This window comes from Pipra filicauda, unplaced genomic scaffold, assembly GCF_003945595.2.
Source record: "Pipra filicauda isolate LSUMZ 115617 unplaced genomic scaffold, ASM394559v2 scaffold80_size11013439_pilon, whole genome shotgun sequence".
NCBI classification, from domain to species: Eukaryota; Metazoa; Chordata; class Aves; order Passeriformes; family Pipridae; genus Pipra; species Pipra filicauda.
Genome location: NW_024104987.1, coordinates 6,723,943 through 6,741,501, shown reverse-complemented (window position 1 = coordinate 6,741,501; position 17,559 = coordinate 6,723,943). Strand labels below are relative to the sequence as shown.

Sequence of the window (17,559 nt, the reverse complement as noted above, 5' to 3'; positions counted from 1 at the left end):
GGCCCCGCCGCCGCCGCCCCGGCGGAGCCGCCGCCCGGGGAACGGGAGGGAGCGGGAACCGCCGGCGGGTCGGGGCAGGCGCCGCCGCTCGCCCCGGAAGCACCGCCCGCTGCCGAGGCCCCGCCGGGGCGGGACGGGCCCCGCTCCGCCCCGCTCCCGATCCCGCCAGAGCCGCGTCCCCGGGACGGGCTGGGGCTGCCCCGCGGGGCTCTGAGCCTCCGCTTGGCGAGCGGGGGAACGGGGTGCGTGGATGGATGGAGGGAGGGAGGGATGGAGGCCGCCCCATATTGCTCTCCCTCATTTTCCTGTCAGGAGGGATTCAGTGCGCTGTGGGTGTGGTGCTGGCCTTGGGCGTGGGGGTCAAAGAATCGCGGGATGGGTCAGGATGGAAGGGGCATCTGGTCAGTGGAGTCATCTGGTGCCACCTCCCTGCTCCAACAGGGTCATCCCAGAGCACGTGGCACAGGATCGCACCCAGACGGTTCTGGAATATCTCCAGTGACAGTTCTGGGAGACTCCACACCCTCTCTGGACAGTCTGTCCCAGTGCTTGGTCACTGCACAGCATTGTCTTTGTGCTCGCTTCATTGACTGCTCTGTAATAACCAGTTTCTCATTTCTTTATGCACACAAAAAACACGTGCAGGTACATGAGCCTACAGGATGTTGAAGGTGACGCTCTCAGGAGCTCTCAGGTGACCTCATTGATAAAGCTGCCTAATCAAATTAAGTGCCCTGTGACTTCAGTGAGTTGCCGGTGGGCTGGGGAAGGACTCATAATGGAGCAGGATCACAGCAGGAAGAACTCCCGCTGTGCCTTATTCAATTACTCACGGTCGGGGTGAAGGTCGCTACCCCCTGGGCAGAGGTGCCTGCTGGAAGCTGCCTCATCACCTTTCTGCTGATGCTGGGAGCTCACATGCCACTTAAGTATCCCCTGATACCTTGGTGTGATAAAACACTAACTACATCCTGCTCCTCCTTCCCACCTCTGTGTACTCCTCACTTTTTGCCTGTGCCTCCCAATAACCAAGTTGTTCAGTGATACACTTTTTAAGACAAATATTAGCAGTGCTGTCTTGCTGACCTCACAGCTGGAACCAGTCCCTCTCAGGCTGGTGCTTTTCAGAGACGCTCACTTAAAAATTAATTTTTCAAGATAGCGTAAATCATCCGCTGTCCTTATATGACAAATGCTGCAACACTCCACGGCTAAATTGCCCTTTTTTACTTATCAGCTGCTGCATCCATCATTTCCAATAAAAATAAAGCCAGCAGTTATCTCTGGCAAGAGCATGTTGTGTCACCAGTCGTGCTGAGAAAAGGAAGTGGTGTCTGCTCAGGTCAGCAGGAATGGCTTGTTGCAGGGTAGGAGAACTTAAATGCTCAGAAAGCTGCTTGAGAAACTGACTCATCAGTTTTAAATATCTCACCTTTTATTGTGGGTGAGGGTCCTGTTTTTTGTTATTGGGGATGTGCATGTATTCAAAGCTCTGTTGTACGAAGTCAAATTCAGCTCTTGTCTTACAAAATGGTGCTGCTCTATGCTGCAGACTTCTGAGGATGTCAGTGGGGATGCCTAGATCTAAAATGGCTCCAGATACAAATGAAAACTGGATGAAAACCCAGCAGTAAGAGGCCTCCTGCCTTCATTCCTCAAGGGTAAGGTGCTGCTTCTACAACTGCATCAGTTTCTTGTGACTGGCAGAATATAGATAGAATATACACTGTGTAGGGAACAGGGTCCTGCCTGCAGCCCAAAGGCAGGTGACCAACCTTTACCACCTGTATTGCAAGGCCTGATGACCCCAGAGAGTGCCCATCCCTCACTGGTCTTTTTTTCTCTTCCTCAGCATGGAGAGAGAAGTGTTGGTGGCTGAGGTGGTGGATCTAGGAGTGGGGCAGCGTCCTCTTCTGCTCCAGCATCCCTCTGTGTAAAGAGACACTGAAAGGTGGAACTCTCTGATCCTCTCCTGCTTGTCTCTTGGCACGTGCAGTCCACTTTGCTCACTCACTAAAAGCCTCAGGGGCTTTTTCTATCTGCAGCATCTGGTGTTCTTAAATTGATGAGGAAGGTGGCTGGTTCCTGGGGAGGTCATCTTGGGAAAGGTGAGTTTTAATATGAAATCCTGACATTTCTTAGTCCTCTTTTGAACACTGGCTGGAGCTCTGCACGTATCTAGAAGGGAAACATTCCTGCTCATTTCTCAAAAAGGCTTCTGTGCCTGTCCAGTCCATGTAATTAAGCAGACTTGGGAATGACTGTGTCACCATGGAACTTCATATTGCTCAAAAAGGCTTTGGAGTACAGGCTCTGGGTCCAGCAAGGAAGGCAAAGGCAAAGAGAAACTGCATTGCTGTCTTACAGCCAGGAGAAAAAGAAAAAAACAAAAAAAAAGGTCTGATGAGGATAGGAGTTAGAAGTTGTGAAACAGGAGGATTGGAAGCTATTTGGGGAACAGGGAGAATGATCAGCATCATGAACAGGGAAGGCACAGCACAGGCAGGGCCTCAGGCAAAAGGTAATTTCTATTCCCAGGGCTAAACTAGAATTAATGAAGAGCAAAACCTGAGTAAAGCACTCAGACCTGCAGGGTCGGGGCTGAGCTCCATGCACTCGTTTATGCCTCCAAATTACTGTTTGCTTTCTGTCCTTGCCCTGGCCTCAGTGCAAAGTAACACACAGTTCTGGAGGGGCTGGAGTTGCTTTCGAAGGTTTATGCTTGCTGATGGGCAGGAGCACACATCTTCTGCCTGTAGCTGCCTTAATGTCTTAAAAATCTTAACGATTTAAAATCTCAGTGTGAAAGGAATGTATGTGGAATGCCTGTATTCCCTACCCTCTTCACTAGAGGCTAGTGAATTAAGCCAAAGAGCTCTGCAAGATACACCATATTCCTTCCTTATAAAACTGCTGTACAAGAATTAAACAAAGCATGGAAATATTTTAAGACACAACACGTGGACTTCCCCCCCCCCCCCAGAGTTGGAATGTCTGGGGAATTCTCACTGGGATGCTTCCCTATTCACTTCCCTTCAGCTCGGTGCATTGAAGAGGAGGAGCTGAGAGGGACAAAAAGCTTTGCTTTGCTCCCCTCTGCTGCAGCCCGGTCCCTGCAGGACTGGCCTTTGTAGTTCCCAGTGTGGCTTCTCCCCCGCCGCTGGCTCCGAGTGCTGCCGGCTGGCCAGTCCTTTTGCAGGTTTTAGCACTGCCTATTGTCGGCTCCACCGAGCCTCTAGTTTCTCAGAGTTTCCTCTGTTGCTATGTAAAAATAAAAGCCACACAGAGATGAGGTTTGTAGAAACCTGCTCTGTGATTTGGGATCTGTGTAATTGGTGGTGAGGCCGATGCTGGTACAGCTGAAACAGTTTGCAGCCTTTTTGAGCACATCTAACTCCTGCAGTGGCAGTGCAATCCCATATGTTCTCATAAAATCTAGAGTATTTTCCTGTCTTTTTTAGCACATTTGTTCTATTTGTGATGCTGCCTTAATGTGTGTCTCGCTTGAAGCCATTCCTGCCTTCAGGTCTTTCATGCCCTGCTCAGGCCTTGGCCAGTTTCATCCCACATCCCAAAGGTGCACAGGGATCTTCAAGGAGGGAGGGGGAAGAAATGACAAGAGCAAAATAAAACAGGATGGTCATGCAACATCAGCCTTGTGATGCCTTTCCTCACATTTCTCTGAGATGTTGCATCATTTCTAAAAATAGAACTTAAGGTCCATTGGGAATTGGCACTTGTCCTTTGTTCTCTGAACTACCCCGTGGGTTTGGAGTCTCCCTTAAAAAACCATGGATGAGGTAGAAGAATAGAGTGGGGATTAAGGTGCTTTATTTCCTTGTCATGTAGCTCTGCTGCTTAGTGATGATGATGGACTTTAGAAGGTCCAAAGGGCTTGCCCATTGCTCTTCAGAGCTCAAATAAAAGGAGACTGATCAACCATCAGACATGTGAGGGGATTTGGACTGAAGCACATTGTCTTCTCTAGCCACAGGTGCTTCTCAAATCCCTGTAACTGAAATAAATAGAAAAATAATAGCATGAGTAATTAAAATCAGAGAAAACAGGCAGGATCAAGTGATTGGAACAGTCTTTTGATGATAAATCAAGGAAAATGACACAGGTAGGAGTGGAAGCAGAGCTCAAAGGAGTGTCTATTTGAGTTGCAGTCGCAGTTTGAAACAGCATCTGTTGCCTTCTTGGGTCAGACTGAGCGCATCCAGTGCCTGGGAATTTTCCAGAACTGACTCAAGAAGACTCTTCAGAAGGAGTAAAATACCAAAACTGAAAGGTTCTATGAAATTTTAGATTAAATTTGATCTTTCAGAGTACCGAAGCAGAGGGAAAGTTTTACAATATATGGGAGCCTGGACTACAAGGAGATGGTAAAAGGCTTCACAGCAGTATTTTGTGGAAGTTCAGCTGCCTGCTTGCCTCAGGTAGGGCTGTCCCTGTGTTATTTTCTCAACTGTGGACTCGGATAAAGGTTTGGCTTTGACTTCCTCTGCTCAGTGGGTGTTACTGTTCTTCAATTTCCAGAAAAAAACAATCCCTGTGTCTGCGCTCGGAAGGAGCTGGAATGTGAAGTAACACAGGCAGAGGAGGCGAATCAGAGCTGACAGTGAAAAGGGGGCCTGGCAGCCTGGGCTCTGCCTGTAAACAGACTTTTTCTTCACTTGATATTTCACTATTTCAGTAGTTTATTATGGACAAGGAACATCTCCAAAATGGTGCAGGAAGTTTTGTCATGCCGGAAGCAGAGAGTATGTGTGACCACATGGCCACCTCTGTGCCATGACCTCGAGTGTGTTCCCACATTGAGCAGCACCAGTGTGGAACGATGCCCGCCTGGGAAATCCATCCCTGAGGTGTTGACAACGGTCATTTTTGGGGTGTTTCTTTTCCATCTATGTGATGTAGAGAAACAGTTGAACAAATGATCGTGGTGGGTGTAATGCTGAAGAAAAAAGGCACCAAACCATTTTGTGGGAACCTATGAAATCCCTGGAGTAACTGAGAATTTCCTCTTCCCTTCCACTGGAATGAACTTGAAGAAATCACATCATTGGTGGTATATCCTGTGATTTGTATAGTATAATTTATGTAGTGTAATTGCTGGAGTGCTGCATCATGCCTTCAGCTTGCTGAAGAACACACATAAACCTTGACTGAATTTAGTTCAATTGAAGGTGCCTTTTTGGGATGTGGCAGGGACTCTGTTCCCTTAGCAGACACTGCACCTCTCCCTCACCGGGGCAGCCAGGGGTTTTGGAGGGCACCGTGTGGGTGCCAGACCCCGGAGCCTCCATCAGTGTCATCCATAACACAGCAAAGACATGAGCGGGGGGGAAGATTTGAGGAGGCCCAGGACGAGGCTGAGATGAGAGGGATCACAGAATCAATTGGGTTGGAAAAGACCTCTGAGATCATCAAGTCCAACCTATGATCCAGCACCATGTCAAGCAGAGCAGGGCCCTGAGTGCCATGTCCAGCCTTTCCTTGAACACCTCCAGGGACGGGGACTCCACCACCTCTCTGGCAGCCCGTTCAGTGGGGCTGGGGATGGTCAGGGGAAGGTGCGTGGGGGGAGAACGCTGTGTGGGGCACTGAGGGGGCTATGAGGGGGCACTGGCGAGTGGCTGGGCAGCTTTGAGATTTAAAATATGAGGAGGCCCAAGATGAGGGCGAGACAAGAAGGATCCTCAGAGGAAGGTGTGTGTGTGTGGGGGGAGAGCGGCATGAGGTGCTGAGGAGGCACTGATAGGGTTGTGGCAAGTCGGTTTTGGGGAGACTTAATATTTGAGGAGGTCATACACGAGGGGGATCGCCAGGGGAAGGAGTGTTGGGGAAGGGCGCGAGGCGCTCAGGGGGCCGTGAGGGCGGCCCGGCGGCCATTTTGCGGAGGACAATGCCCGCCGCGCGGGGCGGGGCGGGGGCGCGCGCACGCAGCGCGCGGGCAGCGCGGGCCCGGGGGCGCGCGCGCGCCCCTCCCCTCCCGCCGCCGCCGCGTTATGTAACGGCCGCGGGGCGCGCGCGCGCTCCCTTCCCCCTCCCTTCCCCTCCTCCCTCCTGCCCCCCCTCCCCCCGCCAGGGCCTGGCCCCGCCCCCTCCCCGCGCGCCGGGGCCCAATGGGCGGCGGGGACGCGCTCGGGAAGGGGGGGGGAGAGCGCGGCGGGGACGCGCACGCACGGGGGCAAGGCGCGGTCCCGCGGCTGTGCGTGCGCGCTCCCGGCCCCCCCCGCCTTCCCCTCTCTCTGTCCCTCTCTCTCCCTCTCTCCGCCGCGCTCGGCCGGCTCTGCCCCCCCTTTGTGCGCGCTCCGAGCCGCCCCCGCATCGCCGACTCGCCATGGCCGACGAGAAGCCCAAGGTGAGGCCGGCGCGCTCCGCCGCTCCCGCCGCCGCGCTCGGCCCCTCAGGCGGCGGCCCCGGCCCGCGGCCCCCGCGCCGCCTTTGCGCGCCATTTTCCTGCGCGGGCTGGGGGGGGGCCGCGGCCGCGGCTCCCGGGGCGGGCGGGGGATCCCCGGGGAGGGGGGGGCGAGCCCGGGCCGCCTTCCCGCCCTCCGCGGGGAGAGAGGCAGGTCTGGAGGCGGTTGTTGCTGCCTTCCTCCTCCTCCTCCTCCTCCTCCTGCTGCCGCCGCTCGGCCGCAGCATCCCCGTGGCCGCCCCGGCCGCCGCTGCCCACACGGTCTCCGCTCGGCTCCGGCCCCTTTGTGCTGCCTCCAGCCCCGCTTCGGGCCGGGGGGGCGCGGGGGCCCCGCTCCCCACCGCAGGAATTAACAGGGACACGGACGAGGGGTTGGATAGTCTGGGGGGGTTTTTTCCTCTCCTTATTTTTTTTTTTTATATATCTTTTTCTCCCCCAACAATTTTTAACCCGAGTTCGAAGTGGCGGAGGGCGCGGAGCGGACACATGGCGGGACCCGGCGCGCAGGGAAGAGGGAAAACAAAGCTGGGCTGTGGGATGTGGGTGCCGGGTACCCCCCGAGCGGGACGGGCTGGATCCCCTTCCCTGCCCCCCAGAACACGGGAGACCCAGCTGGAAGTCGCTCCTCCGCAGTTTTCCCCTCCCAAAGGGAGCGGGAGGGTCGGGCTGCGTGTTAGGGGGGGGTTCTTAAACCTCTTCTGACGGGGAGGCTTTGGGTCGCTTCAGGTTTTGTCACCTTTTCAAACACAGCCTTTTAAAGTATCTTGAAAGTTTTCTTCAGGAGTACCTCAACCGGTAGGAAAAAGTTTGAGATACTGCGAGAAAGAGCCTTGCTGGTGGTTGGGATCACAGTTATAACACAGAACAAAGTTATAACAGATCGTTGTTATAACACAGATAACTTCATCCCTTTCACTGGCAACACTGTTGCATATTATCGTGCCCTTCATAGAAATAACTATTTTTTTTTTTTTTTAATCTGTTAAACGACTGGCCTAGTAACTCTTCATTGCTACTTTGCCAGTCTCCAGAATGACAGCTAATATTAGTAGGATTTCGGGTTGTGGTTTTTTTTTTGTACGTGGCTTTTTTCTTTAAATTTTCAAATAAAAACTCCTGACCTTTATTTTCTATTCAAGGTTTCAAGTCAGTAAACAGCTATAGTATCTTTATTTCCTCCTTTTCTAATGACCTGTTGCACTTTGGTAAAATGTTAACTTCTTGTTTCATACCTTTTAAAAAAAGTGTTGGTTATTTTTTTTTTTTTCCTTTTATTTCCTCCACAGGAAGGAGTGAAGACTGAAAACAATGACCACATTAATCTGAAGGTGGCAGGGCAAGATGGGTCTGTGGTGCAGTTTAAGATTAAGAGGCACACACCACTTAGTAAACTAATGAAAGCCTATTGTGAACGACAGGTATGATCTCAGGAGAACCGGTGTCTGGGGGACAGCGATCCCCACAGGGATAGATGAAGACACTTGCAGTCTTAAAACTATGTAAATATGCAAAATGGTAGAGATTTAACAGAAACTGATTGTGTTGTGGAAAGTGTATTGTCCTGAGGGTCTGTTAACAGGGGGGACTGAGAGGGTTGTGACAGGAAATGGGTGAAATAAAGATGGGTTGTTATCTGTGAAATCTGCATTTATAGGTGGAGGCTGTTGGGAGGCAACTGCTGCTCTATTGCTCAGAAATATCAGCGTGGAAAGGGTGGGTTTGATATGAACTCAGGAGAGAGGGTTGAGTGATAATCAGGGATTTTTATAGCTCTGAGTAACTTCTTGGTCTGGTCACTGACTTGTCATTTATTATCTTAGTATTACTGTATTGACATGAGAGGATATCTAGTTTGAGAAGGAGCTTCTCCATTTAATGATGACCTTGGTTTTTCTCTTGTGGCTTAGTTGACAAATTAATCCTCTGAGGGACAAAACCCATGTATTTTGTTGGTGTGGTGGCAGTTGCAGGCAGCTATTGCAAGTTTTAAAAACACCTGTTTGAGTATTGCTATGGAACGTTTTCTTCTGAAGCTTTTGATAAGAAAAAATTTGTCTCTGCTCTCCATGATTTTTTTTTCTAATAACTGTCTGCCTTTAAAAAGTTCCAGCTCTACAAAAGTGTTCAGAATTTGGAATTTTTTTTTTTTTAAAAAAACCAGAAATATTCAATTATACTATTGAATACAAGTGAAGTCAGAATAAAGTATTTAATCACCAAGAAAAACAAACTGCAATTCACCCACAGAGTGGTAAAACCTCTTTGGCTTACCCTGTGCCACAATAGGATATGAATAAAGAGAAAAATCAGCTCTTACTGAACATGTGAATATGTTCTTGTGTGAGTGTTCTGGGGATAAATTAGTGAATGCTCGAACCTGTGAGCTTGTTTTTCCTACCTCAGTCATACAAAATCTTGTTATGTTTTGCAAATCACTGTGTGTTGCTTTTTCCAGTCATAAAGTCCAGTTGTATCTCTTTTTGGGAGTTTGAGGAGTGGCTATTTGTCTGTCCTGGGAAATGAGGGAAATGAGAAGTAACCATTCATACTTCAGTTACTTTGAAACAAGCAAAAGTAAGATTCTAGAACTTCTCACCAAAATGTCTACTCTGCTTAGAAAAAAAAAAAAACACCCAAAAACAAAACTAGCAAAAAACCCCCAGGTGACAATTGGAGGAAAAAATTAGTAAATCTTGAGAGTGGGAGAGATTTGTTCTGATTTCAGTTTTAAGCTGGTAGCTATCCAAAGAATATTTCTGTGGAGATGGAGTTGCCTTTACATTTTATTTCTTAGGTGCCTCTCAAACTTTGTTTAAAAGCATTTGTTCTGCACGTCTCTAAAAGTTAGATTTTGTTCATGTATTTATTTACCTAACTAGGTACACTCAGGCTTAAAATCCTTCAGCTGTGGACTTCAGATTTCACTTTGGAGAGGTGGTACAGTAGAGGATTTGGCAGCTTTAAAGAATGAAAATCATTTAGTGTGTGTAGTAGACCTAAAATGGAAGTAACTAAACCTTGAATGATCTGTTTAGAAGATGAAGGCTACTTGTGATTATTTTAAGTGGTGAAAAAATCATCCGTGGAACATAAACTCAATGTTTTGTGGACACTAATCCCACCAAAGTAGAACTTCTCAGTATGTTTCAGCTGACATTTATTCAGCATGTAAAGCTGTCAGGAACCTGCAATAAACATCACTTTGGGAATAGGAAATACGTATTTTAAGTACCATAATGTCAGAGAGAAGGGCTCCAACCAAATGTTGCTGTGCAGAAACGTGTTGCTGCCATGACACTGAGCCACACAGTTTTTTTAGACCAGAGGATGCTCTGAGTGAACACTGCAGAGTCTCAGTCCTGCTAGAGGAGGCATTTTGCTGTGAAGTATTAAGTTAATGAAAAAGTTTACTTGTATTTATTAAAATATGTTTCCCTGACAAATCTACTCCTCAAAAATAATTACTACATTGTTTTCCTTTGTGTGTTACATCCGCTCTTGCAAAGCTAAGTGAAGGCTTCTGTTCTAACTCAGAGATGCCAAAGCACGACCCTGCAATCCACTGGATTGGTTTCAAAACCCAGCGAGGCTTCTTGGATATTTAGATACTCCAGAGGGAATAGACAGAACTGGGAAGGAAGTAGAGACCAAGGCTCTGGTTGTATCCCCAAATGTCATTCACCTTCTGCAGAATGTGGTCTCTAAAATACCTCTGAAATCTCACTATTGATTTTTTAGCTGATATTATCAGTAAAAGGAGTTGTTGCTCCCAAGTTATGTTTTTCAATCTGTTGGCTCAGGTGAGAATGAGAAGTATTACAGGGATGGAAGAGGTCAGCAAAACGAGTGTCGTGTGGTAGAAATGCTTATTCAAAATACTACTGGCAGTAGAAGGTTCCTTTATTTTATTTGGAAGTTCCATCTGTGCATGGAAAAACATTTGATTTCTTGATAATAGGAATTCGACATAAAAAGCTCCCATTTCTTACTCTTTGCTGCTGAAGATTAATATTATTGTTTCATTTCTGGGAAAAATATTTTAGAATACCTTTTGTTTTTGGGGAAGATCAAGAAGGAGTATTGAATATCACTGTTTGGCATTTGTTACCTGGAGTGTCGCATCTGTTTTGTCAGTGAATTATTCAAAAGCACAATAAACCTTCTGGCCTTTGGAGTGTACCAGGAATGGCTTTATTTTAACTCTCAGTCAGTGGGGGCACTGTTGCTTCTCTGGGTTGCTGGACACAATGCAATGTTTAATACAAAACAGATTGCAGGGATTTGGAGTGAAATGCCTAAAAGTCAGGGCATGAGGGGAGTACAAAAACTCTGTCCTGCATTATGGTGGCTTTTAATGATTGTGCTGCAATTCAGTGACAAGTTCAAGAGCAAACCAGTGAGTACTTTTACACCAGACTTAACATCCCTTTGTGTTGCTTCTCTTTGTCCAGGGGTTGTCAATGAGGCAAATCAGATTCCGGTTCGATGGGCAGCCAATTAATGAAACAGACACACCTGCACAGGTAAACAGCAACAGCAAGGCTGAAGAACTGCAGAAAAACCCTGCAAGTTTGCTGCAGGAGTTGATGCTTCTGTTTCCTATAAAATACTTGTGTAAATGTATATGTTAGTGATAGAACTGGATATTTTTTTTATCATTATTTTGGTGTAACTAGTTTAGAATTATTAGAAGTGCAATCCAGGACTTTATCTAGTGTTTTGAGTAATAAGTCTCTATCACTGTAATAAGAAAATTAAGTGCAGTGTGCAGATGGTGGGTCCTGTAAAACTGTCACTTTATTGAGTCATGGCTCTGAGGTAAGGATGGTAGGTTAAGAATTGAGTTTTTCTTGAAGCCATGGCTGTATGTTTTACATAAAAGCTTGCCAGGATGTTATCAGAGATCCCGTTTGCAAGCTTGCAAAATACAATATATAATACAAACGTAATTTTCTGTTGTTTGTAGTTTGAAGCTGTTTCAGCAACATAAAATTATGGAGAAGTTTGGGTTGTCTCTAAGTGGCTGAACAGGGGACATTCCAAGAACAGAACAGTTCACTGTGATTCTTGAGTATTTTTCTGTACTTCTCCACATAGCTGTGTTTAACCAGCCTGTCCAAGTGATACAGTTTTATCTGCTGTTCAGAACCACTTGTTATGAAATAAGAGACTCTTGTTTTTAGGTCTAACTTTTCTAAGCTGTTGCTTCAAAGAATGTGCCTCTAATGGTCACAGTCTATGCAACTTTTTAACTTGGAATACTGATAATTGAGGCAACAGAGTGCTTTTCTCTCCATCCATGTTTTGCTGAAGCTCGGTATCAGTCTATATATAGCTGTGGTAAATGCCTTAGACCAGTTTGATTTCCTGAACAGCAGTTGAGACTATTTAGAAATAAAACTTGCATTAGTTATAGCAGCTCCTTCAGTCTTGGTAGAGATTTTGTCAGTAGGGGACATAAACATCCCAGGAATATTAACTGTAAAAAATTTACAGTAAGAAAAGAGAATTCTAAAAATGAAGTATTGCTGTTCCTCACTGGCAGTTTGTCATATGGCTACATGTAAAGAGTTCTCAATTTTTTTTGTGCTTGCTGATCCTTGGTTTTACTGCCTGGCTGGGAAGAGGCCTTAATTCCAGTCTGCTTCTTCAGTGCTGTAGCCATTTGCACGTTTGAACAGCAGCAGCCAAGTGGAATTGTGGCAGTGTTCTAAGGTAAACTGAGGGAGGAAATAGGAGAACAAAGATGCAGTGGCAAAGCAGGCAACAGAAGTAAAATATTGTGAATCTCTTCCCTAGGAGTCATGCAATGCACTGTGAAGTTAACACTGGAATTCATTCCAGGACAACAGTTACAAGCTGGCATTTTCTTTCCGTGCAGTTTCTTTGCTTTTGAGTTAGCGAGGTTAAATGTACAAAGGGGTGATGGTGGAGGGGAGTGGGGCTGGTCTGGTTAAAAAGTAAACACAAAGATAGGAACTGCAAGAACAACCCAGCCTGTGGCAGGGATCTGAGAAGAGTTGAAAGCCTTTTTTCTCTTTTCTGCTCTAGTTGGAAATGGAGGATGAAGATACAATTGATGTGTTCCAGCAGCAAACAGGAGGAGTTTACTAAAACAAAAACACAAAAAAGAACCTGCTACTTTCCTCTCCAGAACTGTGCTCCCGCAGGCAACACTTCACAATTAGAAAAATGAGACTTGGTTCAGCCACATCCTGACTACTGCAGTATAGTTTTCTCTCTTCTCTCTGATTTTTTTCCTATTCCTTCTATTGTACATAAAGTAACTGGTGACGTGCACAGACATAATGCATATTTTTTTTAACTAAATGGCCAATGGTATGTTTTGATCAACATTTAATGGAGATGGGGTGGGAAAACAAACTGGTTCTGTGAAAATGCCCCTCTCTCCGTTAGTGGCATGCTCCTTCTACTTTTATCTTTATATTCCAGTAAGTTATTTTGCTCTCACTGTTTAAAAACAAAAACCTTGCATACCTTGTTTGATTGGATAATTTCAATGTTTTTCTTTATCATTGTAAAACCAAGGGCAATTTTATAACTTTTTTGTACGTAGCTGTTACATGTAGAGCAATCTCTGTCTAAGTAGGGGTAAATTACTCTTTAAAAAAAAAAAAGGAAAAAAAATTCTAGATAGTTTTCCCTTCAAGTAAAGCGTCTTGTTGTTTAAATAAACTTCTTGTTTAAAATAACCAGTTTTCTTTCTTTTTCTGTGGAGTACTACTACTCAGCACCTGTATTTCTCTCTCTGCAGCACTTTATGCTTCTCAAATCTCAGCTTTCTCTGTGGTAAGTAAACATAATCCTCCTAGTGTAGTCAGAAGATTGTTGGAAAATCAAAGGCCGCCTTGAGACCTGTCAGTCAGCAGTTGAACTGGAAATAGAAGTCAGTTTTATTTTGATTTCTTTCTTTTGTGAATGTTCTGCTAAGCCAAAATTGTTTGATTAGGCAAACTGAAAAATACTGAACTACTTAGTAATGCCTTGGATTGAGCTCTTTTTGTTATTCTTTATTAGAAGCATCAATATTGTTGTTGCAGTAGTTTACTTAAGACTCTGTATTTGAATGCTTTTTGATGTAAACATTGAGTTAAAAAGAGCAAATAATTTCGTTAACCATTCAGTTTACCATGGTATCAAATGGGAGATGCTTGGAAATGTAAAGCAAAAATAAAAAATTGAGTTCTCTTTTTGGCTGCATTTAGCTGTGGTGGTGGAGATTCCAAGCTCTGCTTTACCCCATTGTGCTGTTCCTGCTTGGAAGGGGGAAAGGCTGGAAGTACTGAAGGGAGCTAGTGATGATGATGTTTTTCACGAGTCTTTTCCACAAAGTTCTTCTTGGGGAACTTCTTGGGGGAGTTTAGAGGTTGCAGTGAAATCCATGGATGTTCATGAGAGATTATATACCTGTCAACCCCACAGGCCCACAGCAGTCCCTGATGTCCTAGGAATGTTCCACTATTTTGTAGTGTTTGCAGTAAGCTAATGCTCTTTTAGATATTAATTTGTTACAAGAGGTCACTTTTTGGTGGTAGTTTTTGTAATAGTTAATTCAAGAAGTGATTATTGTATGTGAGGCCTGTGCCTGCTCGGTCTGGAAATCCTTTGGGGCAGAATGGTGGCTCTGTGCATGTAGCTGATGAATTGTGATCCATTTGACTTGTGTCAGGATTTAATACATTTGATGCTACATCAGTTACATCTAAAGGAAAAATAGGGTCTGTTTTTGCAGTGGCTTTTGACTCTGTAGCTGAAGAATTTAACCTGCTGTGTGCCTTTGTTTTAATTCTAGGAAATGCTCCTGCTAAGCAGAGTATTTCTTATTTTGGTGTGTATCTTGTAGACTTCTGTGGTGTGTTACAAGGTTGAAATTCCCTCTTGTGAACAAATGTTTTCATATCCAAACTCACAAAGGCCTGGAAAAAAAATACTTTCATCTAAAAAAGAGGGTGGTGGGGGAATATATTTCAGCACCTTTCCTGAGTTACACATGGAATACATTGCTCTTTGGCTTTAGAGTCTCTGGCTTTTAAGCTGGCTAAACTTCTGATATCAGTGTATAAAATTCTTTCAACTTGATGTCCTGCCAAGACTTTTCCCAGGAGAAAGCTGTCTTTATCTTGTTTGGCCAAAAAAGGTGTTTGGACTTGCTTTAGTTTCTGAAGAAAGGGTGAGGTCTCCTTAAATACAATTTTTTTTTCAGCTCAACTTAAGACTGTGAAGCTCAAAGCTCCCTGTTGTGTCTTGCCTGGTGTGTTTTTTTTATTTCCTGAGGCAACAGAAGTCAAGTGACAGGTACTGAAGAGCTTTTAAAAACAATGTCTTCATTTCCTGAATTAGTGGAGTGTTACTTCATCTGTCATGAACTTGTGTATGGGATTCACCTACATTTGTCTATGTCTTACTGCTGTTACCTGGGTTTGTTCCTCATATTTCTGAAATGATTCCTCTAACAGTACTGAATGGTGTTATGTAAGGTGGTGGCTGCAGTCAAAAACTGATGAAATGGTCTTGTCTGAAATGTTTGTTTGATTAGATTAAACAAGCAAGAAACTGTCTCAAAGAACTTCAGTGACTTAGTTCCTCAAGAGCCTCAAACATTGAATTTCCTTTAGTCTGGCAAACTGAAGTGGGCTGAATTCTGATTCTGGTTCGCATACATAACACATTTGTGTAACAGTAAGCAGAAATACTGAACTTTTATTTAAAAAAACCATTTTTTTAGAACTCTCCTCTGTGGTCTTGCAAATACTCTCCTTGTGGCTTGTCCATTACTGTTCTTCTGGTGTCAGAAATTTTACCTGTGGATTCCTGATTGCTGGAACCTCAGTGGTTTTGCTGTGACTGTCTCCTCTAAGGAAGCTACTGCCAGGGATGATGATTTGGAAGTGATATGAACTACAGGGATATGAAAAATTTGGATCAAACTGTTCAGAGTTCACTTTGCTGTTCGGCCTGGCTTGATTTGTGGCAGTTCTCATGTTTGCACTGGTAGCCACATGGACTGCTAGAAGTCCTTGTGTTGGAGGATAAAGAGAAACTGGGCAAAGAGGTCCTGTCAGGCTGGTTGGGAGGTAAGTTTTTCATGTTTATTAAACAGCTGGGATCTTTCAAGAGCCTGGGCAAATTATATTATTACCCACAATTTTCAAATAATGTGTTCTGAAGTGATTGCTGTGCAATTTAGTTAATATTCCTCCCATGGCTTTAAAGTGAAAAAGAATGGAGTAAGTCATAATTGGATGCAATGCCCTGGTGAGTCCTGTGGGTGGTAAGGCCCTGCCTTCAGGGTGTGGTGAGGCTCCAGTCCCTCACACAGCTTCAGTTGTGGAATGGACAGGACCTTTTTAAAAAGGTTTGTTTCAGGTGCCTTTAGTGAGACGTTTTTATTCATGTGCAGGGCAGATAATGACAGATGTTAACACCTGGAAATCAGTGGGAAAATCCGCACCCTGGGGATCTCAGCCATCCAGAGGGGGCTCTTGTGAAGGGTCAGTGTGGAGTGCCCTGAAGTGCTGGTTCAGAAGGGGTTCTGGGAGTCGAAGGCTGCTCTGAAATGGAATCTGCTGAAGTGCCAACAGTGTAAGGAAATACTCCAAGTGGTAACATGAGAGGGATTGCTGTCCTGGCATATGGAGGTGTCCTCAACAAAAGAAAAATCCCTGAAGTAACACTAAGGTAATTGCTGCTCCAAGATAACTGCAATATCAGAGCAGGTACAGCATCTCTGCAAGGGTTAAGGTCAAAGTGAGATTATTTTCCAGCAGGAATATTCCTCTCCAGTACCTTCACTTCATTACTTCCAAGTCAGTGTAACATAAGTGCTGTTGTTTGTCTGTTGGATACTGGTTCTATTGTGTCTGTTATTGCAACATTAATGAAAAGGAATAATGTGACTGCCTCCAAGAGAGGAGACTTCCTAGTCTTCAGCCAGTTGGAAATAACTGGATTTCTAAGGAATAGCAATTTGTTTTCAAAGCTGAAAATGAAAAATGAGATGCTTCCTTGATCATCATCTATTAAATTAAAAGTGAACAATAAATTGAAATATTTTTCTTAGAGTTTTAGATAGTGGCCTCTCCTGAGTACAGTGTGTGAGCTGCTGTGATGGACTGTTGTGGAGTACTAAAAGACAATCTGAAAGCAAATAACTTGGATCACTCTTAATTATATTATCATGCTAATTAATACATTTCATTCTCTGGATTATTGAGGTTTGTTCATTCTGGCTGTAACCAGTTGCCAAACTAAATGTGTTCTGATAGGGAATAATTTAATCCTGTAATTTGTCTTACTTTTTTGTGCTTAGTGTCAGAATGAATTGGTGGCACAGCACTTCTCCTGGGTGTTTAGGATGTAGGAGTGTGAGGATAAATGAAAGATGGAATTTTGATCCCTGTTTTTAAGTTTTTGGTTGACCCTCAAGGTGCTTAATTACAGGGGTTCCCTGATTCCTTCCCTAACTCCATGGGATAGTGGTCTTATTCTAACATGGAGGTGCTGGGAGCCCCAGCTGGTATTTATGGAGTGGTTGGAGTCCCTTTGAGGGAAGAGTTTTAACCCTTGTCCCTGAAGAATTTCAGTTTGCATGGGAGGGGTGAGGTGTGGCTGGTGGTGCTGGGAAAGGAGTGGCTGAGTGTCAGCAGAGATCCCAGAAGGGAAGGGCAGCAGGTGCTGGAGAAGGACAAGGGATGAGTTGGTGAGGAGCTGCAGGAGGAATGGGGTCTGTGGGAAGACCTGTAGGTTTAAACAATCCCAATATGAGAATGACTTTGGAGTGCTGAGGAAAGACTAAGGTTGTTAAAATGTACAAATTATATGTACAAATAGTAAATAGTGTTTCTTATTTAGAAAGGAATATTCTTCAGGGAGACTTGGATTCAAAGGACACCCTTTGTGGTGAATTTTGTGCTGGTTTTGGTGATTTAGGTCTCCCCCCTTCCAGCATCAAAGTACATCTGATGCCCTGCAAGGGCTCTTGAAGGATCAGTTGATTAAGAAAACTTTCCCTGAGTTTAAGCAAACTCAAGCAAGACAAAAATTGGAATGAAAGCTCTTTGGGCCACTGACTTACCCTTTCAGAGATGCCTCTTTTTCCAATAAGGAGCAGCACT

General features: G+C 45.1%; 1 protein-coding gene and 2 long non-coding RNA genes across 4 annotated transcripts; 2 read left to right on the top strand and 1 right to left on the bottom strand.

Moving 5' to 3' along the window:
* Positions 1-148: 148 nt before the first annotated feature.
* LOC114003151 lies at positions 149-5,183 on the top strand. Of its 2 annotated transcripts, none has more exons than XR_005566821.1 (6): positions 149-242; positions 646-694; positions 1,553-1,661; positions 1,853-2,108; positions 4,328-4,439; positions 4,540-5,183. It is a non-coding gene; the product is annotated as an uncharacterized LOC114003151 (long non-coding RNA). The 2 variants fall into 2 exon arrangements; XR_003546132.2 differs by having other exon boundaries at positions 4,513-5,183.
* LOC120325039 lies at positions 3,810-5,853 on the bottom strand. The gene is made up of 2 exons (XR_005566822.1): positions 5,815-5,853; positions 3,810-4,015 (listed from the first exon to the last, which is right to left on the bottom strand). It is a non-coding gene; the product is annotated as an uncharacterized LOC120325039 (long non-coding RNA).
* A 247-nt stretch (positions 5,854-6,100) lies between these two features.
* On the top strand, positions 6,101-14,954 carry SUMO2 (small ubiquitin like modifier 2). Its single transcript, XM_027749750.2, has 4 exons — positions 6,101-6,367; positions 7,711-7,842; positions 10,876-10,947; positions 12,476-14,954. The coding sequence occupies exons 1-4, from the start codon at positions 6,347-6,349 to the stop codon at positions 12,536-12,538; spliced, it is 288 nt and encodes a 95-aa protein (XP_027605551.1). The 5' UTR covers positions 6,101-6,346; the 3' UTR covers positions 12,539-14,954.
* Positions 14,955-17,559: the final 2,605 nt, after the last annotated feature.